This window comes from Bufo bufo, chromosome 5 (genome assembly GCF_905171765.1).
Source record: "Bufo bufo chromosome 5, aBufBuf1.1, whole genome shotgun sequence".
Classification (NCBI taxonomy): Eukaryota; Metazoa; Chordata; class Amphibia; order Anura; family Bufonidae; genus Bufo; species Bufo bufo.
The window spans coordinates 165,664,410-165,678,043 of record NC_053393.1 but is presented as its reverse complement, the minus strand read 5'-3'; the positions used below and the strand labels follow the sequence as shown (position 1 = coordinate 165,678,043).

The 13,634-nt window shown below is 40.3% G+C and overlaps 1 protein-coding gene across 1 annotated transcript in view; it reads right to left on the bottom strand.

The window, feature by feature from the left end:
- Positions 1-13,634, bottom strand: part of SMCHD1 (structural maintenance of chromosomes flexible hinge domain containing 1) — a 383,867-nt gene that overhangs the window by 285,827 nt on the left and 84,406 nt on the right. Inside the window, 2 exon segments of the mRNA XM_040432517.1 lie at positions 11,311-11,389; positions 11,493-11,656. Of these exon segments, the coding sequence (XP_040288451.1) occupies positions 11,311-11,389; positions 11,493-11,656 (243 nt within the window).

Sequence of the window (13,634 nt, the reverse complement as noted above, 5' to 3'; positions counted from 1 at the left end):
TGTGCACAGCCCTGTTCAGATCACCCCACAGATTTTCAATCGGATTCAGGTCTGGGCTCTGGCTGGGCCATTCCAAAACTTTAATCTTCTTCTGGTGAAGCCATTCCTTTGTTGATTTGGATGTATGCTTTAGGTTGTTGTCAAGCTGAAAGATGAAGTTCCTCTTCACGTTCAGCTTTCTAGCAGAGGCCTGAAGGTTTTGAGCCAATATTGACTGGTATTTGGAACTGTTCAAAATTCCCTCTAACTTAACCCCTTCACGACTGCAATACGTTTATATACGTGATATTTGCACATGCCCCGTGCAGCTATCACGTCTATAAACGTCAAATCAGCTCTTTAATCCAAGCGCTGCAAAGCGCTTGGATTAAAGCTTCTGCCCCTGCACTGCTGCTGTCACGGACAGCATACAGTGCAGTAATGCCGGCAAGGGACCAATCAGAGTGGCCCCTTGCCGGCAATCGATCCGATTGGTTAGTCTGTGCAGACTAACCAATCGGATCGCGGCAGTGAAAAAAATGCCGGTTTCAGGCTCTGATCTGCGCTCTGCAGATCAGAGCCTGAAATCAGGTAGTGTCTCTGTGGCCCCCGATCTGTGCCCCCCGATCTGTGCGGCTCCAACAACCCCCTGTCCGCGCCTGCCCCTGATGCAGTTCCCCTGCCCCATCCATATTCATGTAGTCTGCCCCTGATGCGGTCCGCCCCATGCATTCTCCCCGCCCCTCCTGCCCCAGCCTCCCTCAATGTTGGCGGCCATACCCCCCACTTTTTCCAGCGCTGCCCCCTGCCCCCGATGCGGTCCCCCTGCTGTGTGTGATGGCGGCGGCTCCATTCCTGAGCCGCCGCCATCAGCAGCGAGTGTCAGCTCTATGCTGACACTCTGCTGTAACCCCATAGATTGCGTCATCCATGGGGTTAATAGAGGGAGGGAGCTCCCTCTCTCAACCATTGGGGCTGCAGCGCTGTGATGGCAGCGCCCGATGGTTGCCATGGCAACCGGACGCTTTGCAAAGGCGCCCGGTAGCCATGGCAAAGGCGTCCGATGCTGCCACATACAGGGCATCTAAAAGTATTATACTTTGCAATGCAAGAGCATTGCAAAGTATAGTACAGCCATCAGCCCCACTGGATCTTCATGATCCAAGAGGGACTTGATAAAAAAAGAAAGTGAAAATAATAAAAATGAAAAATAAAAAAATAAATTAAAATGTAAATTAAAAAAAGAAATTGCCTTTTCCTATAAAAAAAAATAAAAAATAAAATAGAAAAATACACGTTAGGTGTCACCACGTCCGTAACGACCATCTCTATAAATATATCACATGATAAACCCCGTCCGATAAACGCCATTAAAAATAAATAAATAACTAACTGTGCCAAGAAAGCTATTTTTGTCACCGTACATCACAAAAAGTGCATCAGCAAGCGATCAAAAAGGCTTATGACCCCCAAAATAGTACCAATCAAACAGTCACCTCATCCCGCAAAAAATGATACCCTATTTAAGACAATCGCCCAAAAAATATAAAAGCTATGGATCTCAGATTATGGAGACACTAAAACATAATTTTTTGGGTTTTAGAAATGCAATTATTTTGTAAAACTTAAATAAATAAGAAAAAGTATCCATATTAGGTATTGCCACGTCCGTAACGATCTTCGCTATAAAACTATCAAATAACCTAAGTCCTCAGATGAACGCTGTAAAAATAAATAAATGAAAACTGTTCCAAAACAACCAATTTTTTGGTCACCTTGCCGCATAAAGTGTAATAATGAATGATCAAAAAACCCTATGTACCCAAAAATGGTACCAATTAAAACCTCAACACTTTCTGCAAAAAACGAGCCCCTGCACAAGACGATCGGCAGAAAAATAAAAAACATATGGCGTTCAAAAAACCAATCCAGCAAAATCTGCCTTCCAAAAACCATATGGCATTCCTTTCCTTCTGCGCGCTGCCGTGTGCCCGTACAGCAGTTTACGACCACATGTGGGGTGTTTCTGTAAACCGCGGAATCAGGGTAATAAATATTGAGTTTTGTTTGGCTGTTAACCCTCAATGTGTTAAAGAAAAAAAAATGGAATAAAATGGAAAATCTGCCAAAAAAGTGAAATTTAGAAATTTCATCTCCATTTTCCTTTAATTCTTGTGGTACACCTAAAGGGTTAACAAAGTTTGTAAAATCAGTTTCGAGTAACTTGAGGGGTGTAGTTTCTACAATGGGGTCATTTATGGGGGTATCCACTATGTAGGCCCCACAAAGTGACTTCAGACCTGAACTGGTCCTTAAAAAGTGGGTTTTGAAAATTTTCTTAAAAATTTTAAGAATTGCTTCTAAACTTCTAAGCCTTCTAACGTCCTAAAAAAATAAAATGACATTTCCAAAATGATGCCAACATAAAGTAGACATATGGGGAATGTTAAGTAATAAATATTTTATTAGGTATCACTTTCTGTTTTAGAAGCAGAGAAATTGAAATTTGGAAAATTGTGAATTTTTCTAAATTTTGGGTACATTTTGGATTTTTTCATAAATAAAGGTAAAATATATTGACTCAAATATATGACTATCATGAAGTACAATGTGTCACGAGAAAATCTCAGAATGGCTTGGATAAGTAAAAGTGTTCCAAAGCTATTACCACATAAAGTGACGCATGTCAGATTTGTAAATTGTGACCTGGACACTAGGGCATCAATGACCCTTGGTCATGAAAGGGTTAACTAAGGCCCCAGTTCCAGCTGAAGAAAAACATCCCCAAAGCATGATGCTGCCACCACCATGCTTCACTGTGCATATGGTGTTCTCTTGGTGATGTGCAGTGTTGTTTTTGCGCCAAACATATCTTTTGGAATTATGGCCAAAAAGTTTAACCATGGTTTCAACAGACCATAACACCTTTTCCCCACATGCTTTTGGGAGACTTCAGATGTGTTTTTGCAAAATGTAGCCTGGCTTGGATGTTTTTCTTCGTAAGAAAAGGCTTTCGTCTTGCCACTCTACCCCATAGCCCAGACATATGAAGAATACAGGAGATTGTTGTCACATGTACCACACAGCCAGTACTTGCCAGATATTCCTGCAGCTCCTTTAATGTTGCTGTAGGCCTCTTGGTAGCCTCCCAGACCAGTTTTCTTCTGGTCTTTTCATAAATTTTGGATGTACGTCCAGTTCTTGGTAATGTCACTGTTGTGCCATATTTGCTCCACTTGATGATGAATGTCTTCACTGTGTTCCATGGTATATCTAATGCCTTTGAAATTCTTTTGTACCCTTCTCCTGACTGATACCTTTTAACAATGAGATCCCTCTGATGCTTTGGAAGCTCTCTGTGGACCATGGCTTTTGCTGTGGGATGCGACTAAGAAAATTTCAGGAAAGACCAACTAGAGCAGCTAAACTTTATTTGGGGTTAATCAGAGGCGCTTTAAATGATGGCAGGTGTATGCTGACTCCTATTTAACATGATTTTGAATGTGATTGCTTAATTCTAAACACAGCTACATCCCCAGTTATAAGAGGGTGTGCACACTTCTGAAACCACATTATTTTAGTTTTTTTTGTTTTCTTCCCTCCACCTAAAAGATTTCAGTTTGTTTTTCAATTGAGTGGTACAGTTTACAAGTTACATTAAAAAGGTGGAAAAAGTTCTGAAATGATTTATCTTTGTCTAATTTTTTTTTACAGCACAGAAAGCTGACATTTTAACAGGGGTGTGTAGACTTTTTATATCCACTGTAGATGACGTGTTGACTGCCAACCTGTGCCACATAGTAAAATAAATACCTAAGCATCGCACTAGGGCCAAAGAGCTTGGTATCATCTTTTAACATAGCATGGTAAAAGTGCAGTTAACCTGAAGGTGTAATCTGATCACATATAATTGCCCTATAGGAGGCACTTTTGGACTACAAGGGCTCTTGAAAGGCCTCTTTTTGTATATGCAGCAAGGAAGATAAAATAAAAGATAGACAGAGATGGAAGTATAAAACAGAAAGATAGATAACTATGAAGCATTACAAACATATCACTAAGGTTCAATATGTAGTCTCCGTGGAGTCATCTTCTCCAGTTTCCTTTTCTGGTGCTGTGACATTGAGGTGGTACTGGGTGTCCAGGCAGGAATCTGAGGTATAGCCGGCAGGTCCGTGAGGTTCTTCACATTGTTTCAATCCGGAATGTCCAATGCTGAGACTTCCAGAATATTGTAAACTTGTGGTAGGTCAGCTGGGGACCGAACCACCATTTTGCGTCCCGGGGCATTGATCAGCAGTCCAAAAGGATAAAGCCAGCGATAAGTTATGGCTTTACAGTAAGTCTCAGTACTTCCAAGAGAGGTTTCAATGCCCTGCATTTTTGCAGAGTCGATAAAGCTTGGTACAGATAAAAGGTAGTCCCAGAAAAAGTAATAGGCTATTTGTCTCTAGACACGTTCAATAATTTCTCTTTGGTCTGACAGCGGACCATTCTACAGATAATATCTCCGGGCGGCTCCTGAGGTTTGGATAGCGGGCGTAGCGCTCTGTGGGCCCGGTCCATGGTTAGATCATCTGGCGCCTCAGGGCCTAGTAGTGCAGCAAATAGCTCCTGCACGGACGCCATAATAGAGTCTGGTAGTATGGACTCAGGGAGGCCTTTAATGCGTAATTATTCATTCGCCCACGGTTATCTTGATCCTCAATGAGGTTATAGAGAAGGTTTACGTGGGCTTGTGTGTGGTCTAAGCTGTGCAGGACTGCCGTGTTAACCATTTCCAGACCGGGCCTTTTACCCCCTTCCTGACAGAGCCTAATTTTGCAAATCTGACATGTGTCACTTTATGTGGTAATAACTTCGGAACGCTTTCACTTATCCAAGCCATTCAGAGACTGTTTTCTCGTGACACATTGTACTTCTAAAAAAAAATCCAAAAGTTAACGGAAATTTGAAAAATGTTTCTAAATTTGAATCTCTCTGTTTTTAAGACAGATAGTGATGCCTCATAAAATATTCATTAATTAATATTCCCCATATATCTACTTTATGTGGGCATCATTTTGGTAATGTAATTTCATTTTTTTTTAGGACGCTAGATGGTTTAGAATTTTAGAAGCAATTTTTGAAAATTTTAAGAAAATTTCCAAAGTCAACTTTTTTAAGGACCAGTTCAGATCTGAAGTCAATTTGTGGGGCTTACATAGTGGAAACCCCGATAAATGACCCCATTGTAGAAACTATACCCCTTAAAGTTACTCAAAACTGATTTTACAAACTTTATTAACCTTTTAGGTGTTCCAAAAAAATTAAAAGGAAAACTGAGATGAAATTTAAAAATTTCACTTTTTTGGCAGATTTTCCATTTTAATCCATTTTTTTTTCTTTAACAAATCAAAAAGTGACCCCATTTTGGAAACTAGGGAATAAGGTGCCAGTTTTATTGGTACTATTTTGGGGTACATATGATTTTTAATTGCTCTATATTATGTTTTTTGTGAGGCAAGGAAAACAGGGTAGATCACATGCTATTTTTATAGAGCAGGTTGTTACAGATGCAATTATATTAAATATATCCACTTTCTTTGTTTGTTTGTTTCAGTTTTATATAATAAAGCATTTTTGAAAAATAAAATTTGTTTTTTGTGACTCCATTTTCTGAACGCCATTTTTATTTTATTTTTTCTGCCGATCATCTTGTGCAGGGGATCATTTTTTGCAGGAAGAGTTGACATTTTTATTGGTTCCATTTTTGGGTACATATGATTTTTTTCATCATTCATTATTACACTTTATGAAGCAAGGTGACCAGAAAATTGGTTGTTTTTTTAGCACAGTTTTTATTTATTTATTTTTACAGCGTTCACCTGAGGGGTTAGATCAAGTTACATTTTAATAGAGCAGATCATTACGGATGTGGCAATACCTAATATGTATGCTTTTTCTTATTTATTTAAGTTTTACACAATGATAGCATTTTTGAAACCCAAAAAAATTATGTTTTAGTGTCTCCATAGTCTGAGAGCCATAGTTTTTTTTATTTTTGACCGATTGTCTTAGCTAGGGTCTAATTTTTGCGGGATGAGGTGATGGTTTAATTGGTACTATTTTAGGGGGCATGCGCCTTTTTGATCTCTTGGTGTTGCACTTTATGTGATGTTAGGTGACAAAAAATGGCTTTTTTGGCACTGTTTATATATTATTTTTTTTTTACATTGTTGACTTGAGGGGTTAGGCCATGTGATATTTTTTAGAGCAGGTTGTTACGGACACGGCAATACCTAATATGTCAACTTTTTTTTATTTATTTCACTTTAACACAATAATAGCAGTTTTAAAGAAAAAAAAAGAATCATATTTTAGTGTCTCCATTGTCTGAGAGTCATATTTTTATTTTTATTTTTTTGACCGATTGTCTTAGGTAGGGTCTCATTTTTTGCAGGAGGAGGTGACAGTTTGATTGGTACTATTGTGGGGATACGCCTTTTTGATCACATTTTTGTGATGTAAGGTGACAAAAAATGGCTATTTTTTTTACACCGTTTTTATTTAAAAAAAAAATTGACAGTGTTCATCTGAGGGGTTAGGTCATGTGATATTTTTATAGAGCTGGTTGTTACGGACGCGGTGATACCTAATATGTATACTTTTTTAAATGTATTTCACTTTAAAGGGATTCTGTCACCTCTTTTTACCCTATAGAGATGCGGACATGCACGTCTAGATCGCCGCTAGCATGTCCGCATGCTCCAGAACGGTTAGTACAGCCCCTTGGGCTCCTTACCAGGCTGATTTACATATACCGTATTTTTCGCCCTATAAGACGCACTCCCCCCCCCCCCCAAAAGTGTGGGAAAAATAGCAATGCGTCTTATCGGGGCGAATGCTGCAATTTTACATTGATACATTGCTGCCGCGCTGCTGCACAGTACGGCCGGCGTGTGTATCAGCGGGAGGGAGGACTGACTGGGGGCCGGCATCTTGTTTTGTAATGGCAGCGGGGCCCGATGCAGTAACTGTATTGTACTACACCGGGCCCCGCTCACTGTAGTACTGATATAGGCAAGAGTCGGTAGCTTAACTAACTACATCACGCGCCTGCTCCGCCAACTCTTTGAATGAAGCAGGCGGAGCAGGCGAGTGACGTAGTGAGTTACGCTGCTGGCTCCCGCCCGGCCTCCTGCCTGCTATGGAAGTTAGTAGTAAGTACCGTACTACAGCCTGGATGAATGAATTTACAGTTTAACATTGCCTATATGATTACTACAGTGAGCGGGGCCCGGTGTAGTAGAATACAGTCCGGGCCCCGCAGCCATTACAAAACAAGATGCCGACCCCCACCCCCTGTATTGGGGGTCATTCACTGCACAAGGACACTGTTATGGGGGGGGATCTGTGGATGACACATAGCATAAGATGCTATGTGTCATCCACAGATCCCCCCATAGCAGTGTCATGCCATCCCCAGATGCCCCCCATAACAGTGCCATCCCCAGATCCCCCCATAACAGTGTCATCCCCAGATGCCCCCATAACAGTGCCATCCCCAGATGCCCCCATAACAGTGCCATCCCCAGACGCTCCCATAACAGTGTGTCATCCACAGACCCCCATAACAGTGCGTCATCCACAGATCCCCCATAATAGTGTCATCCACAGACCACCATTAGTTCAAAACCCACCAAAAGCACCTTTTGGTTCAAAATATTTTTTTTTATTTTCCTCCTCAAAAACCTAGGTGCGTCTTATGGGCGAAAAATACTGTATATAAAATATTTTTTTTTACACTTAATAAAACCACTCAGAGATATGGGACAGGTATATTGCGGACATGCTAGCGGAGATCTAGCCGTGGATGTCCGCATCTCTATAGGGTAAAAAGAGGTCACAGAATTCCTTTAACACAATAATAGCATTTTTGAAACAAAAAAAAAGATGTTTTAATGTCTCCATGTTCTGAGAGCTATAGTATTTTTATTTTTTGAGCGATTATCTTATGTAGGGGCTCATTTTTTGCGGGATGAGGTGTTTTACTGGTACCATTTTCTGTGTATACAGCAATCCAGAAGGCAGGGACACCTGGGAACTGTCCATGCCTTCTCTCTGGGTTGCCCTGCTGTTACCGACAGCGGGCCCCCCGCTCGGTAGCTGAAATGAGTCAGGGACAGGACTCATCTCAGGTTACATAATAGAAACCGCCCAAAAATGACCCCATTCTATAAACTACACCCCTCAAGGTATTCAAAACTGATTTTACAAACTTTGTTAACCCTTTAGGTGTTGCACAAGAGTTATTGGCAAATGGGGATGAAATTTGAGAATTTCATTTTTTTGCCTAATTTTCCATTTTAACCCATTTTTTTCCACTAACAAAGCAAGGGTTAACAGCCAAACAAGACTGTATCTTTATTGCCCTGACTCTGCCGTTTACAGAAACACCCCATATGTGGCCGTAAACTACTGTACGGCCACACAGCGGGGCGTAGAGGGAAAGGTGCGCCGTATGGTTTTTGGAAGCCAGATTTTGCTGGACTGGTTTATTTACACCATGTCCCATTTGAAGCCCCCCTGATGCACCCCTAGAGTAGAAACTCCATAAAAGTGACCCCATCTAAGAAACTACACCCCTCAAGGTATTCAAAACTGATTTTACAAACTTTGTACAAGATTTAATGAAAAATAGAGATACAATTTCAAAATTTCACTTTTTTGGCAGATTTTCCATTTTAATATTTTTTTTCCAGTTACAAAGCAAGGGTTAACAGCCAAACAAAACTCATTATTTATGGCCCTAATTCTGTAGTTTACAGAAACACCCCATATGTGGTCGTAAACTGCTGTAAGGGCACACGTCAGGGCGCAGAAGGAAAGTAATGGCATACGGTTTTTGGAAGGCAGATTTTGCTGGACTTTATTTTTTGATACCATGTCCCATTTAAACCTTCCTGATGCACCCCTAGAGTAGAAACTCCATAAAAGTGACCCCATTTTAGAAACTACGGGATAGGGTGGCAGTTTTGTTGGTACTAGTTTAGGGTACATATGATTTTCGGTTGCTCTATATTACACTTTTAGTGCGGCAAGGTAACAAGAAATAGCTTTTTTGGCACGTTTTTTTTTTTTTGTTATTTACAACATTCATCTGACAGGTTAGATCATGTGGTATTTTTATAGAGCAGGTTGTCACGGATGCGGTGATACCTAATATGTATACAATTTTTTTTATTTATGTAAGTTTTATACAATGACTTTTTAAAACCAAAAAAATGTTTTAGTGTCTCCATAGTCTAAGAGCCATAGTTTTTTCAGTTTTTGGGCGATTATCTTAAGTAGGGTCTCATTTTTTGCGGGATAAGATGACGGTTTGATTGGCACTATTTTGGGGTGCATATGACTTTTTGATCGCTTGCTATTACACTTTTTGTGACATAAGATAACAAAAAATTGCTTTTTTTACACCGTTTTTATTTTTATTTTTTTACGGTGGTCACCTGAGGGGTTAGGTCATGTGATATTTTTATAGAGCCGATCGATACGGACGCGGCGATACCTAATTTGCATACTTTATTTTTATTTATGTAAGTTTTACACAATGATTTCATTTTTGAAACAAAAAAAAATCATGTTTTAGTGTTTCCATAGTCTAAGAGCCATAGTTTTTTCAGTTTTTCGGCGATTATCTTGGGTAGGGTATGATTTTTGCGGGATGAGATGACGGTTTGATTGGTACTATTTTGGCGTACATGCGACTTTTTTTATCACTTTTATTACCTTTTTTGGGAAGTAAGGTGAGCAAAATTTAAATTTTTTCATAGTTTTTATTTTTTTATTTTTATGGCGTTCACCGTGTGGGGAAAGTAACATGACCGTTTTATAGATCAGGTCATTACGGACGCGGCGATACCTAATATGTGTAGTGTATTTTATTTTTTTTATTTTTATTCAGTGATAAATGTGGGGGTTTTTTTCTTAACTTTTTTCACTTTTTTTTAGCATTTTTTTTGACCCAGACCCACTTGGTTCTTGAAGATCCAGTGTGATGTCTGTATAATACAGTACAGTACACCATATAGGGTTCTGTACTGTATTTTACTTACACTGAACAGATCTATGCTTTTAGCATAGATCTGTTCAGCACCATGGACAGCAGGACGCCTGAGAAGGCATCCTGTCGCCATGGGAACCTTCCCCGTCTGCCACAAATTCGCAGACGGGGAAGGGTGAGCACGGGGCTGGCAGGGGGCTGTCGCGGGGCTCTCTCCCTCTCCATCAGGGGGCTGCAAAGGCACAGCAGCCCCCCGATGGGAGAGGGAGGGAGCTCCCTGACCGATGACAGTTAACCTTTTAAATACAGCGGTCCGTACGGACCGCGGTATGGAAAGGGTTAAACGGCTGACAGCACAGATGCACAGATGTCAGCCGTTTATACCATTTTAAAAATTCTGATCAGAAACTGCAGAAATCGCAGCAAACCGCAGGTCTGAATTGACCTGCGGTTTGCGGCGATCGCCGATACGGGGGGTCACATGACCCACCCTGGCGTTGTGACAGGATGCCTGCTGAATGATTTCAACCGGCATCCCGTTGCAAAAAACCCCCGCGGTGCCGGAATATCTATTTAAAGTTAGGACGTACCGGTACGCCCTGAGTCCTTAAGGACTCGGGAAATAGGGCGTACCGGTACGCCCTGCGTCCTTAAGGGGTTAAAGGTAAAATAAGTAATTTTTAATTTTGGTGTTATAGTGATACCATATTCTATACAATGTACCTATCTGACATAGCTGCTTATTGGAGAATTAGAGGATTATTTACGGGTATTATTTATTGAACAAACTACCTTAAAACATGAGAAAAGATTTAAAAGGAGGACCTTTCATGGGTCCAGACATTATGAAATAACTACCAGGAAATGTAGGGTATAGTGCGCTGAAGTAATATTGCTTACAGTTTTTTCTGGGCGCCACTCCGTTCGCCCGTTGTGCCCCCTGCAAAGGAGAGCGTCACAGCCAGGGAGAAGGTGAGGTTTTTTTTTCTCCCTGGAAACAAGGCAGTCTCCTCCTCCCTGTACCAATGCTAATCATTAGCATACCAGGAGGGAAACCTGCAGGGGGGCACAGCGGGCAAACGTAGCGGCGCCCAGAAAAAAACAGTAAGCAATATTACATCAATGCACTATACCCTACATATCCTGGTAGTTATTTCATAATGTCTGGACCCATGAAAGGTCCTCTTTAAATTGCTCCTGCACAGAAATATTTTGCTCTGGTTAAGTAAAAATAAGTATTATATAGCAATATAATGCCCAACAAATGTACTTATAAGGACAAATACCTCAATGTCAATAGGTATGGTTTTCGGTTTACCCAATACATTTCCTTTAGGCCCATGCATATAGTAATGATAGATATGTCTAGGAAAAAAAACATTTGCTTTTACACAGAAGAAACAACTAAATGAAATACAGAAAGAGCTTTAAAATGTACCAAAATTTAAGATGGGCATTCCCTACTCACGCTAGCTGTGAAGCCCATAGATGAAGGAAATTTTTTAAATATTGTATATGTACGGGCTGAACACCAGTAACAATAACTGCAGTGAAGCTTTCTTTATCCTTCTCCTCCATGATGAGGTTACGCAGGTTCTTATCATCCTCTGTAACATGTGAAAAATCAGCGGGCTACAAAAATAAAACAGAAATACGGTCTTACAAGATAAAGCAAGCATATATTTAACAACTTAAAGGATATGTACTCCTTCAGGGGCAATTTTTGCATTTTACTCATTTTGTTCTAAAAATAATTTTTTCAATTGGTCTTTATTAAAAATATTCAGCCTGTCATGAAGGGTTAACTGTTTGTCTAGCTGTGTGAATCCTTTGTACTTTGTGCTGGTCATCTAATAAACCTTATCTCTAAATTAGTGGTCAAACACACTAAGCCTACTGGCTCAGTGCCTGAATTGCGGACCATAAACTGACTTGAATGGGTCCACAATCGGCAAGATATGCCTGAAGATAGGAATTCACCTTTCTTTTGTGGAGCGGAGACACGGATCCGAAGCCCATGATAGCACAAGGGTCCGTTTCTCCGAACCGCAAATTATAGAACATGTTCTATATTTGGCCGTATGTTGCAGATCGCAGACCCAGAATAGTCAATGGGTCCACATCCGCAAACAAAGCGCACACGGCCGATGCCAATGCATTGCAGACCGCCATTACGCTCATGTGCATGAGCCCTTACTAAAAAGGTCATAAACACTTAAAGGCCTTTTACACAGGCCGATTCTCGGCCAGAAGATCGATACCATTATTACGATTATCTGGCAGTGTAAAGGTGCCGCCAATTACCTGATGATTGAGCGAACCGCTCATTCATGGGGTAATCACATGATTCATGCGGTCACAAAAATTGTTTACCGGTAGCAGATCATGTTGTTTAAACAGAATCTGCTGCTGGTAAATAATGAGTCTGTATGGGGACAAGTGAAGGCATTAGAGATCACTCCTCCCCATACTGTGGAGGAGATTGCTGCATGCAAATGTAGTGGTCTCCTTCTCGACAATCGCCTGCTAAATTGGCCACTGTAAAGAGGCCTTTATTTAAGCCACATTCTTATCATTTATTTTAAACTCGTTTTATTAAAGTTTAACAAATTAGGTATGGTACATAGACATTCATCCGAGAGCATATAATAAACAAGTGACTTCATATTCTTATGATTAAGATAAGAATTGAGCTGTAATGAGTGTTCAGGAGGTCAGATATCAGAGGTAAGGAGCCCTCAGCAGAGCACAGAAACGGTAAAAATACAGAGCCTGGTACTAGAAAATCTCAAGGCTGTACAAAGAAAGACCAACTGAAAACATGATTTTTAGCTCAAAATGAGTACAATGCAATAATTTGAAGAAAAAAAAATGCCCCTAAAGGTGTACATACAGTGTCTTGCAAAAGTTTTTCACCCCCATTGACTTTTTTCGTGTTTTGTTACATTACAGCCTTAAATTCAATGTTTTGTTAATCTGAATTTTATGTGATGGATCAGAACACAATAGTCTAAGTTGGTGAAGTGAAATGAGAAAAATATAGAAATAAAACTATTGCTTAGAAAGATGAAAATTACTCTTACCGGTAATTGGATTTTCCTTTAGCCTCCACAACGGCACTACAAGGAGGGTTATCCCGCCTTCTTCAGGGACAGGAAATAGTTTTGAGACCAGTCAATAAAGGGCCCCCTCCCTCTACAGTTAGTAACCTAGTACTCAGAGATAGATGCAAAACTATCCAAATTTCATAAGGTATATAACAAACAATAGAGACAGTATCGTTCAAAACACAAGGTCAGGATCTTTTCACCTGAGAGTAATGGAACCAAATGTCACATAATAAAGAATTGAATATATATTTTTTCTCTTATATTTTTTGGGTGGGAATTCCTTGTGCCATTGTGGAGGCTAAAGGAAAATCCAATTACTGCTAAGAGTAATTTTCATCTTTTCCCCACGCCTCCACAACGGCACTACGTGGAGAAATAACATAGGAGACATGATCAGGGTGGGACAACTGCCGACAGGACTTTGCGTCCAAATGATAAAGTCTCTATTTGTAGAGACGTCCAATTTGTAATGTTTAAAAAAGGTGCCAGGATTGGACCAT